The sequence below is a fragment of the Mytilus californianus genome, unplaced genomic scaffold (genome assembly GCF_021869535.1).
Source record: "Mytilus californianus isolate M0D057914Y unplaced genomic scaffold, xbMytCali1.0.p SCAF_10, whole genome shotgun sequence".
NCBI classification, from domain to species: Eukaryota; Metazoa; Mollusca; class Bivalvia; order Mytilida; family Mytilidae; genus Mytilus; species Mytilus californianus.
In genome coordinates, this window is record NW_026262582.1 from 43,101,441 (window position 1) to 43,118,307 (window position 16,867).

At 32.6% G+C, this 16,867-nt stretch overlaps 1 protein-coding gene across 1 annotated transcript; it reads left to right on the forward strand.

Annotated features, from left to right (window-relative positions):
* The first annotated feature begins 1,757 nt into the window (after positions 1-1,757).
* On the forward strand, positions 1,758-12,123 carry LOC127719086 (uncharacterized). Its single transcript, XM_052225123.1, has 10 exons — positions 1,758-1,828; positions 2,141-2,404; positions 3,444-3,749; positions 5,471-5,788; positions 6,488-6,574; positions 7,578-7,611; positions 7,941-7,972; positions 10,225-10,311; positions 10,469-10,515; positions 11,693-12,123. The coding sequence occupies exons 2-10, from the start codon at positions 2,254-2,256 to the stop codon at positions 11,909-11,911; spliced, it is 1,281 nt and encodes a 426-aa protein (XP_052081083.1). The 5' UTR covers positions 1,758-1,828; positions 2,141-2,253; the 3' UTR covers positions 11,912-12,123.
* The last annotated feature ends 4,744 nt before the right edge of the window (positions 12,124-16,867 follow it).

The following is a 16,867-nucleotide window of genomic DNA, read 5'->3' on the forward strand; positions in this document are numbered from 1 at the left end:
TGTGTCATTTTGTCACAACCTGTAGCTTGAGAAAATGCTCGGTGACCTATCATTTTTTTATATTTTTGAACATATATCAATATGTACTACGTTTTGACAAAGTATGAACAAATTCTATCATTTTTAATTGATACTCCCATACCACCTTAAGTTAACTCTCATCTAAAAGCACACAAGGGTAGAATTATCACATGTTATTGACCGTTGTCACTTGACAGTTATCCCACGTAAAACCGGTTCAATATATTACAAAACAATTTTAGTACACAAACTAGTTTATGCCTGGTATCTTGAATGGCAGTCTTTTTAAAGATCAAAAATAAATATCAAAACATCGTAAGAAAACAACGCCAACCTTACCATGCTATTTTGAAGAAACCATCATCCTTAGCTAGACATAGTATATCTTTTGTTTCTGTATGTCTGCTAATTTAAAATAGCTCAAGATAGGATTTGGTTAGAGTGATAGCAAATAACGGAGTTATCTCCACTTGAATGTTATTGCATAGTGCACGTCAACCAAATTGTATCTTCAATTAAAAGAACAGGAAACGGAAACGAAAGTTATTGTTGTGCATAACTACCTATTATGAACTGAAATCAATGTAAACTTCAGTTTTTATTTGTTATGTTTTTACCATGGCCTGATTCTTAGGCTGACTGGCACTTAAATGATCTCTATTCTTATCATAGGTTGATGTCATTCCTGTTGAACCTTTTGACATAGATAGTATCTACTATTATCACAAGCCCAGTAGTAAGCACTACTGTGCTGTCATTTAATATCATTGATACTTTTATAAATGGTGTAAGTCAGTTTTAAATGCTTACGGTAACTGGAGCATCTAAATGTTTAGCGGTAGATTTTTTACCTGAACGGTTGTAAAGGACTGCTGGGTCAATGTACTTTTAAATTTCAATTTAAAAACTGGAGGTCAGGGACCTTGTGTTTTCGATAAAATACATTGACATTAACGAAATCAGTTATTCTATATTAATTTGTTAATTTAAGGGAAATTACACTTTTTCATTATAGGGAAACATTAAACTATAGAATTGATTTACATTCAATGAGAGAATTGCTTTTCATAAATGCTTCCACAATATAAAATAGAAATAGCCTTATTTTCTAGAAAAATAAAAAAAAACAAAACAATGTGTCCTATCAAATTCAATAAAATAATCTGCCCTTGATTTCAAAAGGATTCTTTTCTGAAAACGTTACAAACACTTAACTTCAATCAATTGTAGTTTAATCTTTTATTTCAAGTTTTAGGTGTTCATGTTTTATATTGAATTATGCTTGGTTAAATATTTTTAAACCAAAAAAGTATTTTTGCATTATGTCCAGAGAAGATGCTCAAAAAGAGAAACCGTATCTATCTTAAGCTCCGTATTTGTTTCTGTAATCAAGTTGTTGTTTCGAGCGCAACTGGTGAGTCTTATGTGGAGGAAATGTGCGTCTTGCATAAGAACCTATATTCCTGATATCTTTGATGTTTTTCACCATTTTTAACCACGCTTCCGGGTGCGGAATTTTCTCGCTGTGTTGAAGACCCATTGGTGGCCTTTGGCTGTTTTCTGCTCTTTAGTCGGGTTGTTGTCTCTTTGAAAATTCCCCATTCCCATTTTCAATTTTATCAAGGAAAGTAGGAAATAAGAAGATGAATACACATAAAAAACGATACATGACATGAAACTTTCATATTTTATTCATTCAGTTTAAATGACTAAGATTTTTTTTTCTGTTAAGGTTCTGTGCATCTGCCTTCAACAATCAACAATCGTGTAGTAAAGGAATGTGAGTCAATTATACACAGAGGAAAAGGTAAGCATCTTTACCAGAAGCATCCCTTTGATATCACCAATACAGTTATAAAAAGTGTAAGAATCAACAAAGAATCACTGCTAGGTACTCCTTTTAGTCTTTAATAAAAAAAATGTCTGAATACTGCTAGGTTTTATGTAAAAGATTCTGCTGAGTGCTTAAACATGTTAACAGAATTTCACCACTTTATTCAAAAACCACACAACATTATTAATGTGTAATGCAATCATGATAATGGTTTGTAATATAATGGAAAAATACAACATCTTCAACTGTTTTGAAATAACTTAATATGTACCATTTTTTTCAAAGATAAACCACATTTAGCAGCGACCTATACCCCACACAAGGTTTATGAGGGACAATCCGTAACGCTCTGCTGCTGCTCTGAAAGTCTGGCAAAATCAATAGAGATATGGTGGAGGATGAACAGTTTAATACTGTCTTCAAAGAATGATACGAACGTCCATTGTCATAAAATTATGTACGTCAGTCGTAACGATAGCGGTGTTTACAGATGTTTTGTAGATAACGAGATTGGATTATTGAATGCTGATGTTAAAATTGAAGTTTCGTGTAAGTCGTTTTTTATTAGTCGTTAATGGTTCAATTATTCGTTCGTTTTAGAAAATTGTATTAACATCAGAGTCAAATATTGCCGTTTCCAAACTTAAACAATAATTGCTTGAGTCGTGTTATCACTTTTGTCACCGAATTTAAACAAACAAGGTACAAAAAGCTCCATTTGTGCATTATTCGATGATTTGTTTTGTTGACAATTAAACCGAACATTTTCTTTGTGTACACAACTCTTCCGAAACATGAGTTATATAACTGTTCGTACCTTAAAAGAACCTCACGTCATTTGTCAAATTTCCACTGTTTAGGAAGTTGTTAGCCATTCAAAACGTTTTGGTGTTTGTTTTTTAAAATATTACCCAGAATGCATTCGATTCGGGAACTACGAATTGTTATTTCATTTTTTTTTTCCAAAATGGCATGACATGTTATAGTCAGAGAAAACACAGACTGATTCGGAGTGACCGAGAATCACTAGTATTTATATCATTGTGAAATGGCAATTTGTAGATAAAGGGTAGTATTGCGTAAGTCGAGTGAAAAAATAGGATTTGATCTCATACCACACAGTATCATGTAATGGAAACGGAATAATTGCCCGCATTTTGGTATTTTCAATATGAGGTAAACACTATAAAACATTGAAAAGAAATAAAAGGCAAGATTTGATTTTCGAAATGTTAGAAACTCCTGTTAATACAAATAATTCTAATCTTTTTTTAATAGTTTGTATTAGTCCAATATATTAGCCGTAAAAGTTGAGACAAATAATCAAATTAAAATGTGAAGAAATAAGTGGTTTTCATCAATTATATGTACTTACTGTAGATAGATATAAGAAGATATGATGGTATGAGTGCCAATGAGACAACTCTCCATTCAAGTCAAAATTTATAAAAGTAAACCATTATAGGTCACAGTATGGTTTTCAACACGGAGCCTTGGCTCACACCGAACAGTAAGCTATAAAGGGCCCCAAAATATACTTCCAATTATAATAAGTATAGTTTTCATATTTTTATTAAACATCTTTCAGACCCTCCCGATATTCCAGATCAACACATAAATGTTACAGAAAATAATGTTTTGCGAACCCTACAGTGTCTTGCAAACGGGGTACCTGCAAAGTATACATATGGCCAGTGGAAGCATCTGTCATTTTGCGGTGAATACATTAGATATCTAAATTCTACTATTGACGGAAGAGTAATGTCACCTCAAATAGCAAATAAGATGAAAAGGTATCAGGACAACGGTATCTACATATGTACTGCCTCAAACGGAGTGGTTGATAGAACCGGCAATAGTTTTCAGAACGGAAACATATTAGTTATCGCAAAAGGTAATTCCAAAAATATAAAACTCTCTCTCTCTCTCTCTCTCGTTTGAAATCCAAAGGAAGCGAGAATGGGTACGTCGATATGGTAGTGTTTTCTGCTTTGCGTGTTACACCCGCCACACAATCAGGTGTCAATATCTGGAATAGGGCACACTCTTTGATATATCAGATCAGACGAGCATTCTTGAATCTCAATATCTATGAAGGCGAAAACATGTCTCCAGTGGGTTGACACACAGACATATCATATCCGTAAACTAATTCGTGACGGTTATTGTAAAGTTAAAGTACAAGTAGTGTCTATTTCAGTTTTTCTTCTTCACTACTTGATATGACATCAGTTTTTTGGCCAGAATTTGGAGCATATCCCCGTAAATTAAGTCTGTAATATTGTGAACATGCATGCGTAATATATAAATTGAAAGATAAAATATGTTGTTGCAGAAGGTATATTACTGCTGCGAAAACTGAAGTTGGTAACTGGAAAGTTGAGATCATTAAGTTAATGAGAGTTTTTAGTTTGAAGTCTTCCATTTGTATCACTTATTCTGAAAATAACACAATATGAAGCCCACAATCTTTGATTTGTGGTATCCTTAATCTCTAGTTCACTGGGATATATGAGGTACAACCACTCAATGAAATCACGGATTATTAGGTGACAGGACATCATTCGTTTATGTTTATGTAAAATAAATGAATTTTGGAAGGAACATTCTTCTCTTTACTTTAAGAAGTTTCTGTATAAATTGTCCTTCATCAGGATACAAAAACAAATAGGCTAATAGGGGTGCACAATTAATACCCATTAGAATGCCGACTGTCTAGTGAATATTAACCCACTAAACTGAACAAAGATGTTTTCTATCAAAACGTCCATCATTTTGATGAGATAATCTTCAATTACTTGTTGCTTGAATCAATGTAGGTCTACAAAAAGTAAAATTTGTCATGAAATGAATCAAAGCAGTTGTATCTACCATCCCCTTTTTGATGAAAAATCACAGTAAAGCGGGAAGATGCAAATGATTTTTTTAAATTAGCGTGGGGAATAGAAGTCAACAGCGTAAAGAAATCCAGAAAATTTGAAGATTCTGATAGGAGATTTTAGAGTAGATTGTCAGAACTTTTAAGAATCGACATCTAATTGACTCCACTTGAAGAATATACCTCTCCGCATTATTTCTGAAGCCCATCGTCAACTGTAGAAAGAATAGTAGGAAGAACAATCTGTATTTGATGATTTTGCTTTACACTGATTATAACTTGAAAAGAATAGCGAAAAATGGTTTGCACGTTTTTAAGATTCGGTAACATATACGAAAGCTTCTGAGCACTCAGCAGCAAATATTACACATAACATTGACCTTAAGAGGTCAATGAGACATATGACTTTATCCTGACTTTAAGGTTGACCAACATGTTAAGTCGGATCTTTTTACATATTAACTGATTGTACAAAACAATATTCTTACTGCGAATCCAATGGTCGTTTCTTTTACTTTTTTAATCCATGTGCTAGACTAGGCTAAGTCGTAGGAAATAATGGTATTATTTTGTTTTAAATTTAAACCTCAATTGGCCGAGATCTATAGGTAAGACAATTTTCGGTATACTATAAGCAACATGTCTTGAACATTTTCATTTTGATTTTTTCCCCTTAATTATCTATATTTTTTATACTTTCCTTGCACTATTAAAAATGGTAATATTGTTTATTCAAGGTCCGCCTGTATTTGTGGAGAAAATTGAATATGATCAGTATGGTAATCTTGGGCGAATATTTAATCTGAAATTTTTTGTATACTCTAAATCTGAGATTGAATGGTATAACATAAAAAGTGAGAACAAAGAAACAGCAGCTTCCATACAGATGATTCATGTAAATAATACTATGATAACAGAAATAACCATAGAAGCCATTGAAATCGTTTTGAGCTTCAACATATCACAAAACAGTAGCTCTCATATGTACACTGTGACACTTTGCAATGGTTATGGCAATTACAGTTTTGAAGTTGAGATAAAATCAGTTCCAGTAGGTAAGATGTTATTTTATATATTCTTTTTTTCTAAAACATCTTTGAACAATCTCTACAAACCGGCAAAAAGCGGAACTCGTTAATTTTTTCAAATTTTCAGCACTATTGGCAACCTGCATTTACAATTACCCTCCAATCTGACACTGACAAACAAGCCTGATCTTTTTATTCAGCAGTTGCTGTATTTGTTTTTAAAAGCGATTTACATTGTTTAGAAGCAGTCCGTGAAGAAGACATAACATATCTTATAGTACTTCAATATTATCGTTCACTCTAGCAAAGGACCTAATTGTAGAACAAATATTTACACTTTTATATAATTGGTGTGTCCAAAGTGCTGTTCGGGTTCTACCTTAATCAGTAACGCCTTAACCCAAATATTAGAAATCAAAGAATGCAATAATACCTGAATATGCGAAAACCCCCTATGATCAGACAGAACCTTAAATGAAAAACAGCCAAATTCATCTTATTTCAGTTTTGCTTAAGGTAGTTGGAACCTTAATTTCATAATAATTTCAAATTGTTTTCAACATTTAATTTACGAAAGGAGTACTTTGAATCATAGCAGTACCTTAGGACTTACCATCTTCCCTAAGTCTGAATTATAATCTGAATTGATAGAAACTACATGCCGACACACAAACACAGTCAAATTATAAGAAAAATTACTGAAACCTTATTCTTTTTTAACTTCAGAAGAGAAAATTACCCATGGTACCAAGGTTGGAATTATCATCATTTTTGTAATTTTGGTAATGTGTGTCCCAGTTTTTGTAGCAGCAGGTAATATACCATAATAAATACGATCTTAGTAAAACGGCATCTTTGGATTGAATGAAGCAAACTAGCTGTAACGTCTTAAAATTAAGACCATGTGTGGCACATACATGTAATTTTATAACAAGATAATTCAGATATCTTTTAGAAATATTATAATGACATGTTAATATCTACGACTAACAGGACACAATTTTGCTGATAACAACTGACAATTTTGATTATTATTGTATCACTTTATTCTTCTTTTATTCTATGCAATATGAAAATTCATAGATAATTAATTCTATGTGTTTGTTTTATTAATTTTACATTCTCTCATTTGATCTTATAAAATGGAATTTTAACTCCAAGATTATTTTTTGATGTACTTAGATATAGATAGAAATATTGAATAAACAGCTTTCTCGTTTCTCGTTTTTATATAGATTAGACCGTTGATTTTCCCGTTTGAATGGTTTTACACTAGTAATTTTTGGGGCCCTGTATAGCTTGCTGTTCGGTGTGAGCAACTGCTCCGTGTTGAATGCCGTACCTTGACCTATAATGGTTTACTTTTATAAATTGTTACTTGGATGGAGAGTTGTCTCATTGGCACTCATACTACATCTTCCTATATCTATTCAATTCTACTAGCGCGAAGAATACGTAAATGAAGGGTATTTCTGATTTTAACTAGTTAAATTGCTTCTATATATAACATTAATAAAAAAAATGATAATGTATAGAATTACCTTACGTCAAAAAACGACGGAAAAAGCATGTTTTTATCATTTTAAATTGGGATTTCGCCAAATAACGTCAACATATTTTGATATACTTTACTTTTGCTGTGACAATTTTTATTTTATTAAAAATGAAAAAAATTCAGGGGTTAATTGCCGGATTTATTTTTTTGTTTGTTGTCTTAAAGATCGATTCCGTGGACTTCTTACATTTGCATATCTTCACAGTATCAAAATTGAAATTTTTAGGTCAATATATATCTAAAAATCACTTTTTATTACAGTTTTCCTGAGAAGGAAAAGAAACAGAAAGAGAAGGTATAGTTGCAATAAGCTTTTCAACCCTTATTTTCACCTATTTGAGAATAAAATTATGGTATTCTTTGTTTAAACTGGTACATTTTACCATGATGTTTATATAGGAAAAAGAGGCATTTATAGTTAAATAACATTTCCGGATTTGTATATTAAATATTTTTTATAATTTCTTTTACCATGCAGAAATTCTGAGAATGCATGAATGTCGTACGGTTTTTTTCTCCAATATCCATTTTAACTTACTTTATGAAGATTTCAAACATTATCTTCTTTTTTTTAAATATTTGTATTGATGCAATCATGATTGTTTCTATTTTCCTTAATTTCAGAATAGTGGACAACATACCAGAATCAGTAGAAGGTAAAGTATATATTTGTGTTTGAAATAACAGTAAGAAAATGGTATCAAACCATTTATCAAGCTATCATAAGTTTGCCTGGCTTTTAAATGTTTAAGTTTGAGTGTTCTGGTGAAGGTGAACACAGAAAAGCGCTTTCGACACACAAAATTTATGAAAAAATATTTTCATTAACTCTGTGAGCATTTCTTAGATATGAATGTTTCACTTTTTTCCCTTTTTTCTGAGTAATTGAGGCATTTTTTACAATTCCTGATTCGTGGTGTTTGGTGTTAATGTTGATGCTAACGTAAACCGGTGTCCAAGAAGTGAACTATTTACTTGTAACCACGTCGAATAATTGAGAAACTGCATTGCGATATAGATTGATTAATCCATACTTCATTGACGATGCGATGACTTGATGTGTCCAGATGGTGTTGATCAAATTTAGCTATTCATGCAAAAAGTTTTCTTTGTGTTTTTCCTGGTTTTAAATGCCACAAATCTTTCACTTCTTATTGAATATTGACTTCCAACTATTTGGATTAGAACGACACTGATACAGACAAAATTCGCGTCTTGTGTACTTAAATATAAGCCTGGCATCCATGATGAGTTTTGTATACGCCACTGATATAGATAATACTCGCTTCTGGTGTACGTTTCGTTCTAAAGGACATCTTTAGCCCATTATGTTCACCTCTGTGTTGACTTGAAATGGTATTGATACGGTGATGTTCTTATTTACTGTCTAAATTGTTTTTGTAATTCGATACTACAAGGTCTTTCTGCCAAAGGGCATTTACGGCTTCTACACACAATTCTTGTTGATTGTGTAGAACGTCAAAGGTCCATGGTAACGTCACATACTGAGGAGCACAGACAATGTCAAAAGACAACGCAAAAAGACGATTTTGGCGGTAATGAAGCAAACTGAATAAAATGCATTATTTGTATACTTAAAACGGATGTCAAAAAAGGATACAGGATCATCAGCTTTTTAGTACTAAAAATACCAACTTATTTAACGTGTTTACTAATTATCTAGGAGAGCACAACTCACACTTTCAGCACAACGTTTTGAAGTTGGTGGTTTATTTGTTCTTCAACTTTGTTTTGGATTTGGTCTTCCAAATGTTTTGATTCGGGCGCCATTGATTAGTGAAATGTAGACGAAACCAGCGTTTTGAATATCGAACTAAAGCCTCGTATCTTTTTTTTAATGTTTACTGTCGATATTAAACGAACTCTTTCGCCAAAAATATCTTAAGGGGACGACCATTTGATATTCTGGGGGGGGGGGGGGGGGGGGGGGGGGGGGCAGGAGGATTTGTTTTGGATCGGTTATTTATTTTTGTAAACTAAGAGGACAGATTATCTATTTTCTGCACTATTGAAGCAAGATTTTTCATTTTCATTAAAGCAAGGGACTGATTATTTATTTTCACAACTATATTCATAATATTCGAAAACATACAATTTTTAAATTATTTGTTTATTATAAATAATTCATGTATAGTCAAGTCATTATGTACCATTTAATCAGAATTAATTATTATTCTCTGCAGAAATGAATCTTCTGTATTCCCCAATGCATATACATGTATTGCATACATACACAGTATTAAAGTTTGGTTGTATCTAAGGCTCTTTTAAAAGTATTGGCAAACATGTTTTTTTTAAGGGTTTTTTGAACTGCTGAAGGCCCAAGAAGCTATAGAACAAATGATGCAAAATCATGCCTTCTGGGTGTTCCCCAGATCCTTTCTTAAACTGAAAATGCAAGTTCTGTTTTAATAATTTTATGACAATATTTTGGTCTCAAAGCAAAATCACGTTATAGATTCAGTGTAAGACTTAAGTTTCTAGGAACAACATCAAAAGACAAATATGCATGATAAAGCAAAAATGTAATTCACATAGTTAAGTCTGTGGCTGCTGTGTTTTTTTAAACTCATGATCAAGTTAATAATAAAATTACTAAATTACAAAATGAATGAAATGGTCGTCCCCTAATCAATTGGAGGAAAAAATATACACATGTTTTCTAACTCGTGCCATCATTTTTTTTTAAACCTTGAAATTGGGGATTGTGATAAAATTGAGAATGGAAATGGGAAATGAGTCAAAGAGACAACAACCCGACCATAGAGCAGACAACAGCCGAAGGTTGTTTTTGTTGCTACAATTCTGCTCTATTGTTACTTTGGTATTTTGCTATATCGACAGATCTTCTCTTAGCTAATGCATGTTTTTTGTATCTTTATTGCAGGTCAGCCATTGCCTGTAGAGAACATTGTGTATGAAGCTGCGATAGCATTTCGACCAACACCCCTTCAAGCTAGCGGTGAAGTCATTGGTAAGAAAATTATATAAATATTTGCTGGCGTTTTAAAATCCTGCAATTTAACTGTTAGTTCGGTACGTTTTCTGGTGGTCCAAATGATCAATTTGGTTACTGAATTCTTTTTCATTAAAGGTATTCAGCGAGTAATTTGAAAATAATCTTTTTTCAGAATATAATAATGAAACATACAGCCAAGAGCAGACCATGCGACCATTGGTAAGATAATTAATTATCGTTTTTTGGGTGAAACAAAAAATGACAGAACTACTTACGTCAAATAAGGAGATGTTGTGGGGGTGTCAACGAAACAAATATCCACCAAAGACCAGAGGATACGAATTTATATACCCAAGTTCATCATACGGTATTCAACAATCAGCAAAATTAATACCGTACAGTAAGTACGCAAGATCCATATAAAATGTCCAGTTTAGACTGAGAGATAGGAACTCTGATTTATGTGAACGTTTCAAAAGTTTTAAGCTGTGAATTAAAAATTAAAAAAAATAATGTATTGATAATAGTCAATGCCGACATGATGACTTGTAAATAGATGATTACAACTCAATATAATAGTTGAAGGGCAGTGGTTTTGATCAAGGGGTATTGAATCGAAGGACAGTGTATATTTTATAGTAGCTGTGCTGCGCATTTCAGAGTTAACGTCATCAGAAATTTTCAGAACCAAATGTCGAGAGATAAAATGGTTAAATATATTGACAACTGTATCATTAATTATTCTAAATTAAGGAGAGTTTCTCCATAATCATTAGCTCTGATTTCTTTTCAGAATTTGGCTATACTTTTCGTTGTTTTCTGTGTTAACACATCTCTTTCACGTTTGTATTAGGTTTTGGCTTACAAAATATTTTGACCTCCAGCATCACGGATGTGATATAAAATGCCCACATTCGAATCTGGTGCGGTATAATTTTTGTCGTTAAACTTGGTTTTAAAGACCACGCCCATTTAGGGAAAACACGAAACATAACGATCAAATCAAAAGTCTGACTTACATAGTGTTAATGCATTTTATATGCAAAACTCTGTTTTGAAATGTTCAGTACAATAATTGAATCGTATGATAAATATGTGTACACATTTATTAGCGTAAGATTTGTCAGTTGCCTTCACCATTTTCACAGACGTCTTAACCATTATGTGCATAGTGATTCACAATATTTGAGGGAGGATATGAGTTCTGTACCGAAACGTCCTAATTTGTGTAATATAATCTACTTGTCTATTTTTGAAGACCGTATGTTAAACTCTTTTTGGTCATTTGTTTCAGTACATCAAATGGGTTTTATATTAAGAACTGCTAGTGTTTAAAATTTTATGATTGACCAAAAGATAGTGTACATACAAAATTAATGAGTTTATTTCATTTCAGACAGGACAGTTGAATTATTCAGATATGTATTTTCAACCGTCTACGTCTCAAGATACGCGGATCATAGGAATAGAAAACAGAACAGTATATAGCGATGTAATTAATTCAGAAAGAGGCAGTAGTGCCATCGCCACGAGGAGTATATCCAGTAGTGATGAAGAAGATTTTGTTGACATTGAGGGTCTTGAAAATTTCATTGACAGAAGTGAGGACATTTGAATTTGAAAAAAATTTATGTAAGATATCACGAAAACAGACTAAAAGTTAAAAAATAAGAAATCACATTTCAACATTTCCCAGGTCTAGGCATCGACCATCCATTTTATTATTTGAGAAGACAAAAATATTGAAAACCGACAATGATTAGATACAAAAAAACATCTTGCGTCTGTAAGATTATGAAAATAAAGTTTGTTTTCAAATAAGTTGAACCATTTGTTTGTGCCAAGGCAAAAACATAATAGTCCCTTCCCTTCATCCTCTAAACACACACATTTACTCAAAATGAAAGATCGGTTACTTAGTTGGATATCTGCATATTATATGTTGTTTAAAGATGCAACTTCTCTCTAAATATTTTGCCGAGTACCAGTGTGTATTTTGATAATATCAGCCTTCTGCAGCAACGTGATCTATTGTTACAGTGTCACCAAACTCCAACACTAACATCTAATGTTAAACAAGGCCCCCAATCATGGGCAACAGCATTGATTGAAACAAAGTCACCCTTCTCAACCACCATCATATCTTGTTTAACAATGCCACTAATATTAGGCACAAGAGTGTATTGTAACAATTACAGGCTTTTCCTGCACATGAATGTATTGTAACGATGTCACCCGTCTCCAGTACCAGCATCTATGTTTGACAATGCCACAAATCTAGAGCACCAGGATCTCTTGTAAAAATGTCAGCCTTCAAGAAAATATTTTAATACACATTAAGAAAATACCTTTAAAACATACTTTTACCATTTTTACTAGGGATGTCAACGAGTACTCGAATACTCGAATACTGCAGTATCTATCGGTTATAACGAGTATCGAATTATAAAGAGATAATCGAATGATAGATTTCCTGTTAGGCAATTGTCTCTTGGTATACATTAAATTTATTTTCTTGTAAACGTCTCTCAGAGATTAAAATAGCAATCACTGATTAATCATAATTTAAATACGTTCCGAATAACTGTACTGAATTGTCCTTCAAATTTCCTCGGATATATAACGTTTGAAAATACAAACGATGTGCTATCATGTATCCTTTAACAAGACAGACGAAATATACTAAAAGGATATTCAAACTCACAAGTCGAAAATCAACTGACAATGTCATGACAAGAACCGACGAAAAGACAAACAGTACACAAAACACAACAAAGAAAACTAAAGACTGAGTAACACGAACCCCATCACAAATTGGGGGTGATCTCAAAGTTATTGGCTATTTATGACAGCAACTTCCCTAGGCCTTCACTTTACTCTTTTGTGCAATGTTATATCCCCAGGTGAACATAAAACAAGTATCTTTGACACATTCCCCATTTCCATTCTCAATTTTATTTAAAGGTATTTGTGCGATGCAGAAATAAAACGTTGTCAAATATTATGACATGTGATGTTATGCTTAAGTGGGGAATTATATATTGTATTACATTTGTAAGACTTAAGACTGACCAATTTCTACTATTAAATCTCATTTTTTTATGAAATTTTGCCATCAGAAACTACAAAATAATAAGTTTGTCCTTATCTTTATTTTTCTAGAACGTTTGACAAGCGTATCAGCAGGCCGGCTGATTTCTCTGTTATTTTTTTCATTGTGTTATAAACCATTGTCACCAGACAATTTAACAAAGGCAAAAATGTATTTATACTTCGACGGCATATATACGATTTCTATTAACTTTTATTCACGCAAAACAAGACGACTTCTTATCAGAAAAACCATTTAATGTTTTTATTTTTGTTAAAACAGTACAACACGTTATGGTTTTAAGTGTTTATTTAGAATAAAACTGTCATATTTGTAATGTTGATGTTATCATTTTCACAACAAAAATATTGTTTACACTAAAAATACTCTTTTAAAAATAAAGTGAACAATTGTAACGCTAGTGGTAATATTTAAGGTAGCACAATACAAAGATTTTTTTACTTCCAATCTCCAATCTTTAAAATGCTGTTATTTTCTTAAGACTGCATATAAATTAATAAAAGAGGTATATATAGATATATAAAAGATTAATCTTTTAAATGAATGCAATATTTTTGTTATGCAATCATTATGTAATCAATTATTATGCAATTAATGGCAAAATCTTGGTCAGTTTACTTGAATGAATTTAGCTCTATCATCTCTTCAACTACACAAGAAATTTAAACGTTAACTTAATCAACACAGCAGGAGCTACAAAAGGGTGTCTCAAATTATCGCTATCATATTCCATTCTCTTATAAATCTGTAATTAGTGTAAACATCCTTACCACATAAAAGTAGATAATGTTTGATTAGGTGTAAAATTTGATCTATACATTCTATCCGAAATCTGAGACACTCTTTTGTAGATAATGGCTCTAGGAACAACATATAACAAAATGTTTCCACATTCGCCATACCAATCATTTTTTAAACACCTCATTGCCATACCAATTATTCTTATGATATGGCACAAACCCTTCTAGAAAGGACATTTTGCCGTACAAATATTAAATACTTTACCTGCTACGCCTCTGATTAATCCCTTTTGAACTCTGTGTCCCGACGGCCAAGTCAGAAAATACTTAAATAGCTCCCGACACATTCAAAGGGGGTTACGCCTCTGATTATCAGAGTGAACTCTATTTCAGAGATACTTATTGCTATTATAATCATTTCCAATTATCTATGTCTACGTAGTGTACTGTACATAAATGTCATTTTTTTTTATGTGGCCAGTGTGGGGAAAAAGGACCCCCCCCCCTTTTTTTCCCAAATACATAAACAAAACAAAACCGTAATCGTATTTAAAGGATCCAGTAAGTCTTAGAAAACATTAACCGAAATGATTAAAGGAATCAAGCGCAACAGACTCAAATATAAGCGCGGTTTCTGCAAATTCAGTTCAATGGAAATGCTCACAAACGTCATCAACATTTTGGTGATATGATGCATAAAAGAATAAAATATTAATAACTTAACTTACCTCAAACTTGCTGTCACTCGTCTTGCATCTATAAAGTAAATAATAATCGACCTTCGGCGTCTTTCAAATTTCCAACCGGAAATGTTACAATTACTCTCAAAGAAACACGAATCCGGATACGGTCTGATATTGCGGGAAGTTCTCGTTTTTACATGTTTCGGTTCCAATTAAAATTAATGTTTACATTGTTTATAATAATGTACAGACGAAAAGCAAAATACTTTTCTTTGAATACAAAATATTTATTGGCACAAAGTCATTAATTATAACAATGAATGGTTCCATTTAAAAGTCAGTCCTGTACAGTAGTATTGCATATAATAATATTTAAACAGACATATATATATATTTATAATGAAAAGTTTATAGGATATTTAGAAAAATGTGAGTGGAATAATTAGACCATATTACAATAATCACATGGGATGTTTTAAATCTGAATTAGGATAAGAAAAAATTGACATGAAAAAAATATCACGGCCTTTTCACTGGTTTCAACAACCAGTGAAAAGGCCGTGATATTTTTTATTAAGCATGAAAGGACAAATTATCACGGCCTTTTCACGGGATATTGAAATTTCACGGTCTTTTTCTAACATCAAATATTTTTCACGGCCTTTAGAAATATTTTTTTTACAAAAGTCACGGGGTATTTTCACGGGGTTTTCACGGCCCTTTGATATTTCACAGACATTTCACGGCCTTTTCATGGGCTGTTGTTACAGTAGTGTTAACAAGTATATAAAAACCCTTAAATTAAAATCAATGGAATTCACAACTATACATGTTGTTGACATACGTGATTGAATTGAAAATGTATGTGTGTTGATTGATTGATTGATAGATTGATTATTAACACCACTCAAGGACGTAATGGATATATCATTCTTTTGTGCCAGTCTCTGTACTCCGGGCTTCAAAGTTATTGTGAAACTACCTACTCTAGGGGCGGAATGAATCAGGTGTGGTTTCTTTCGAAAGATTGCTTAGAGTACATACAATCTAAGACTATTTCCTCTTGCAATAGTATTAAAACGTTTGACTTTTCTACCCTTTACATGTACAAGTATTCCCCTTTCCAAATTAAAAAAACAAACTGAAAGAATTGGTCATATTTTGTTTTATAAAAATGATGGCCAACGTAAATACAAGTATCTGATCTTAGGGAGGGATAAATCGTACTTTGTAAAAAATCACTCTAATTCAAATAAAAAATTCCCTGAAACTGACACTATCAAGATGCTTGATTTCTTGATTGACAGCATATTTGTTACGTTTGTAGGAGGTTTTTTCAACAAACAATCGGTATTCCCATGTGAACCAACTGTGATCCTCTTCTTGTCGACTTGTTCCTTTATTCGTATGAGGCTGACTTCATACAAGAGCTACTTAGGAAGAATGAAATGAAGCTAGCAATAACCTTTAACTGCACGTTCCACACTGATATATATATAATGTACTCCCATTAAATAATTCAAAGTTTGGTGACTATGTTGAACGCATCTATCCAATCGAATATGAAATAAAGGATATAACCGATACAGTGCAGTCTGCCTCATATATTGACTTACATCTAGAAATTGCCAATGAGTGTCGGTTGAGAACAAACCTTTACCACAAAAGAGATGATTTCACCTTTCCAATTGTGAACTTTCCATTTCTATGTAGCAACATTCTAGCAGCACTTGCATATGGAGTATATATCTCCCAGTTGATACGATTATCAAGAGCTTGCATGACCTATCACGATTTCCTTGAAAGAGGTTTGCTGCTTACAAGGAAGCTATTGAATCAAGAGTTCGAAGTGGTGAAGTTGAAATCATCCCTTCGGAAATATTACGGACGCTATCATGAGTTGGTCAACCGTTATGGAATATCTGTTTCCAATTGTTGAAACCACAATCTCGTCCTCTTTTCCTCGAATGTGAGCTACCGAATTAAACTTATCACCAGGTTTGTACTTACATGATCAACACGACGGGTGCCACATA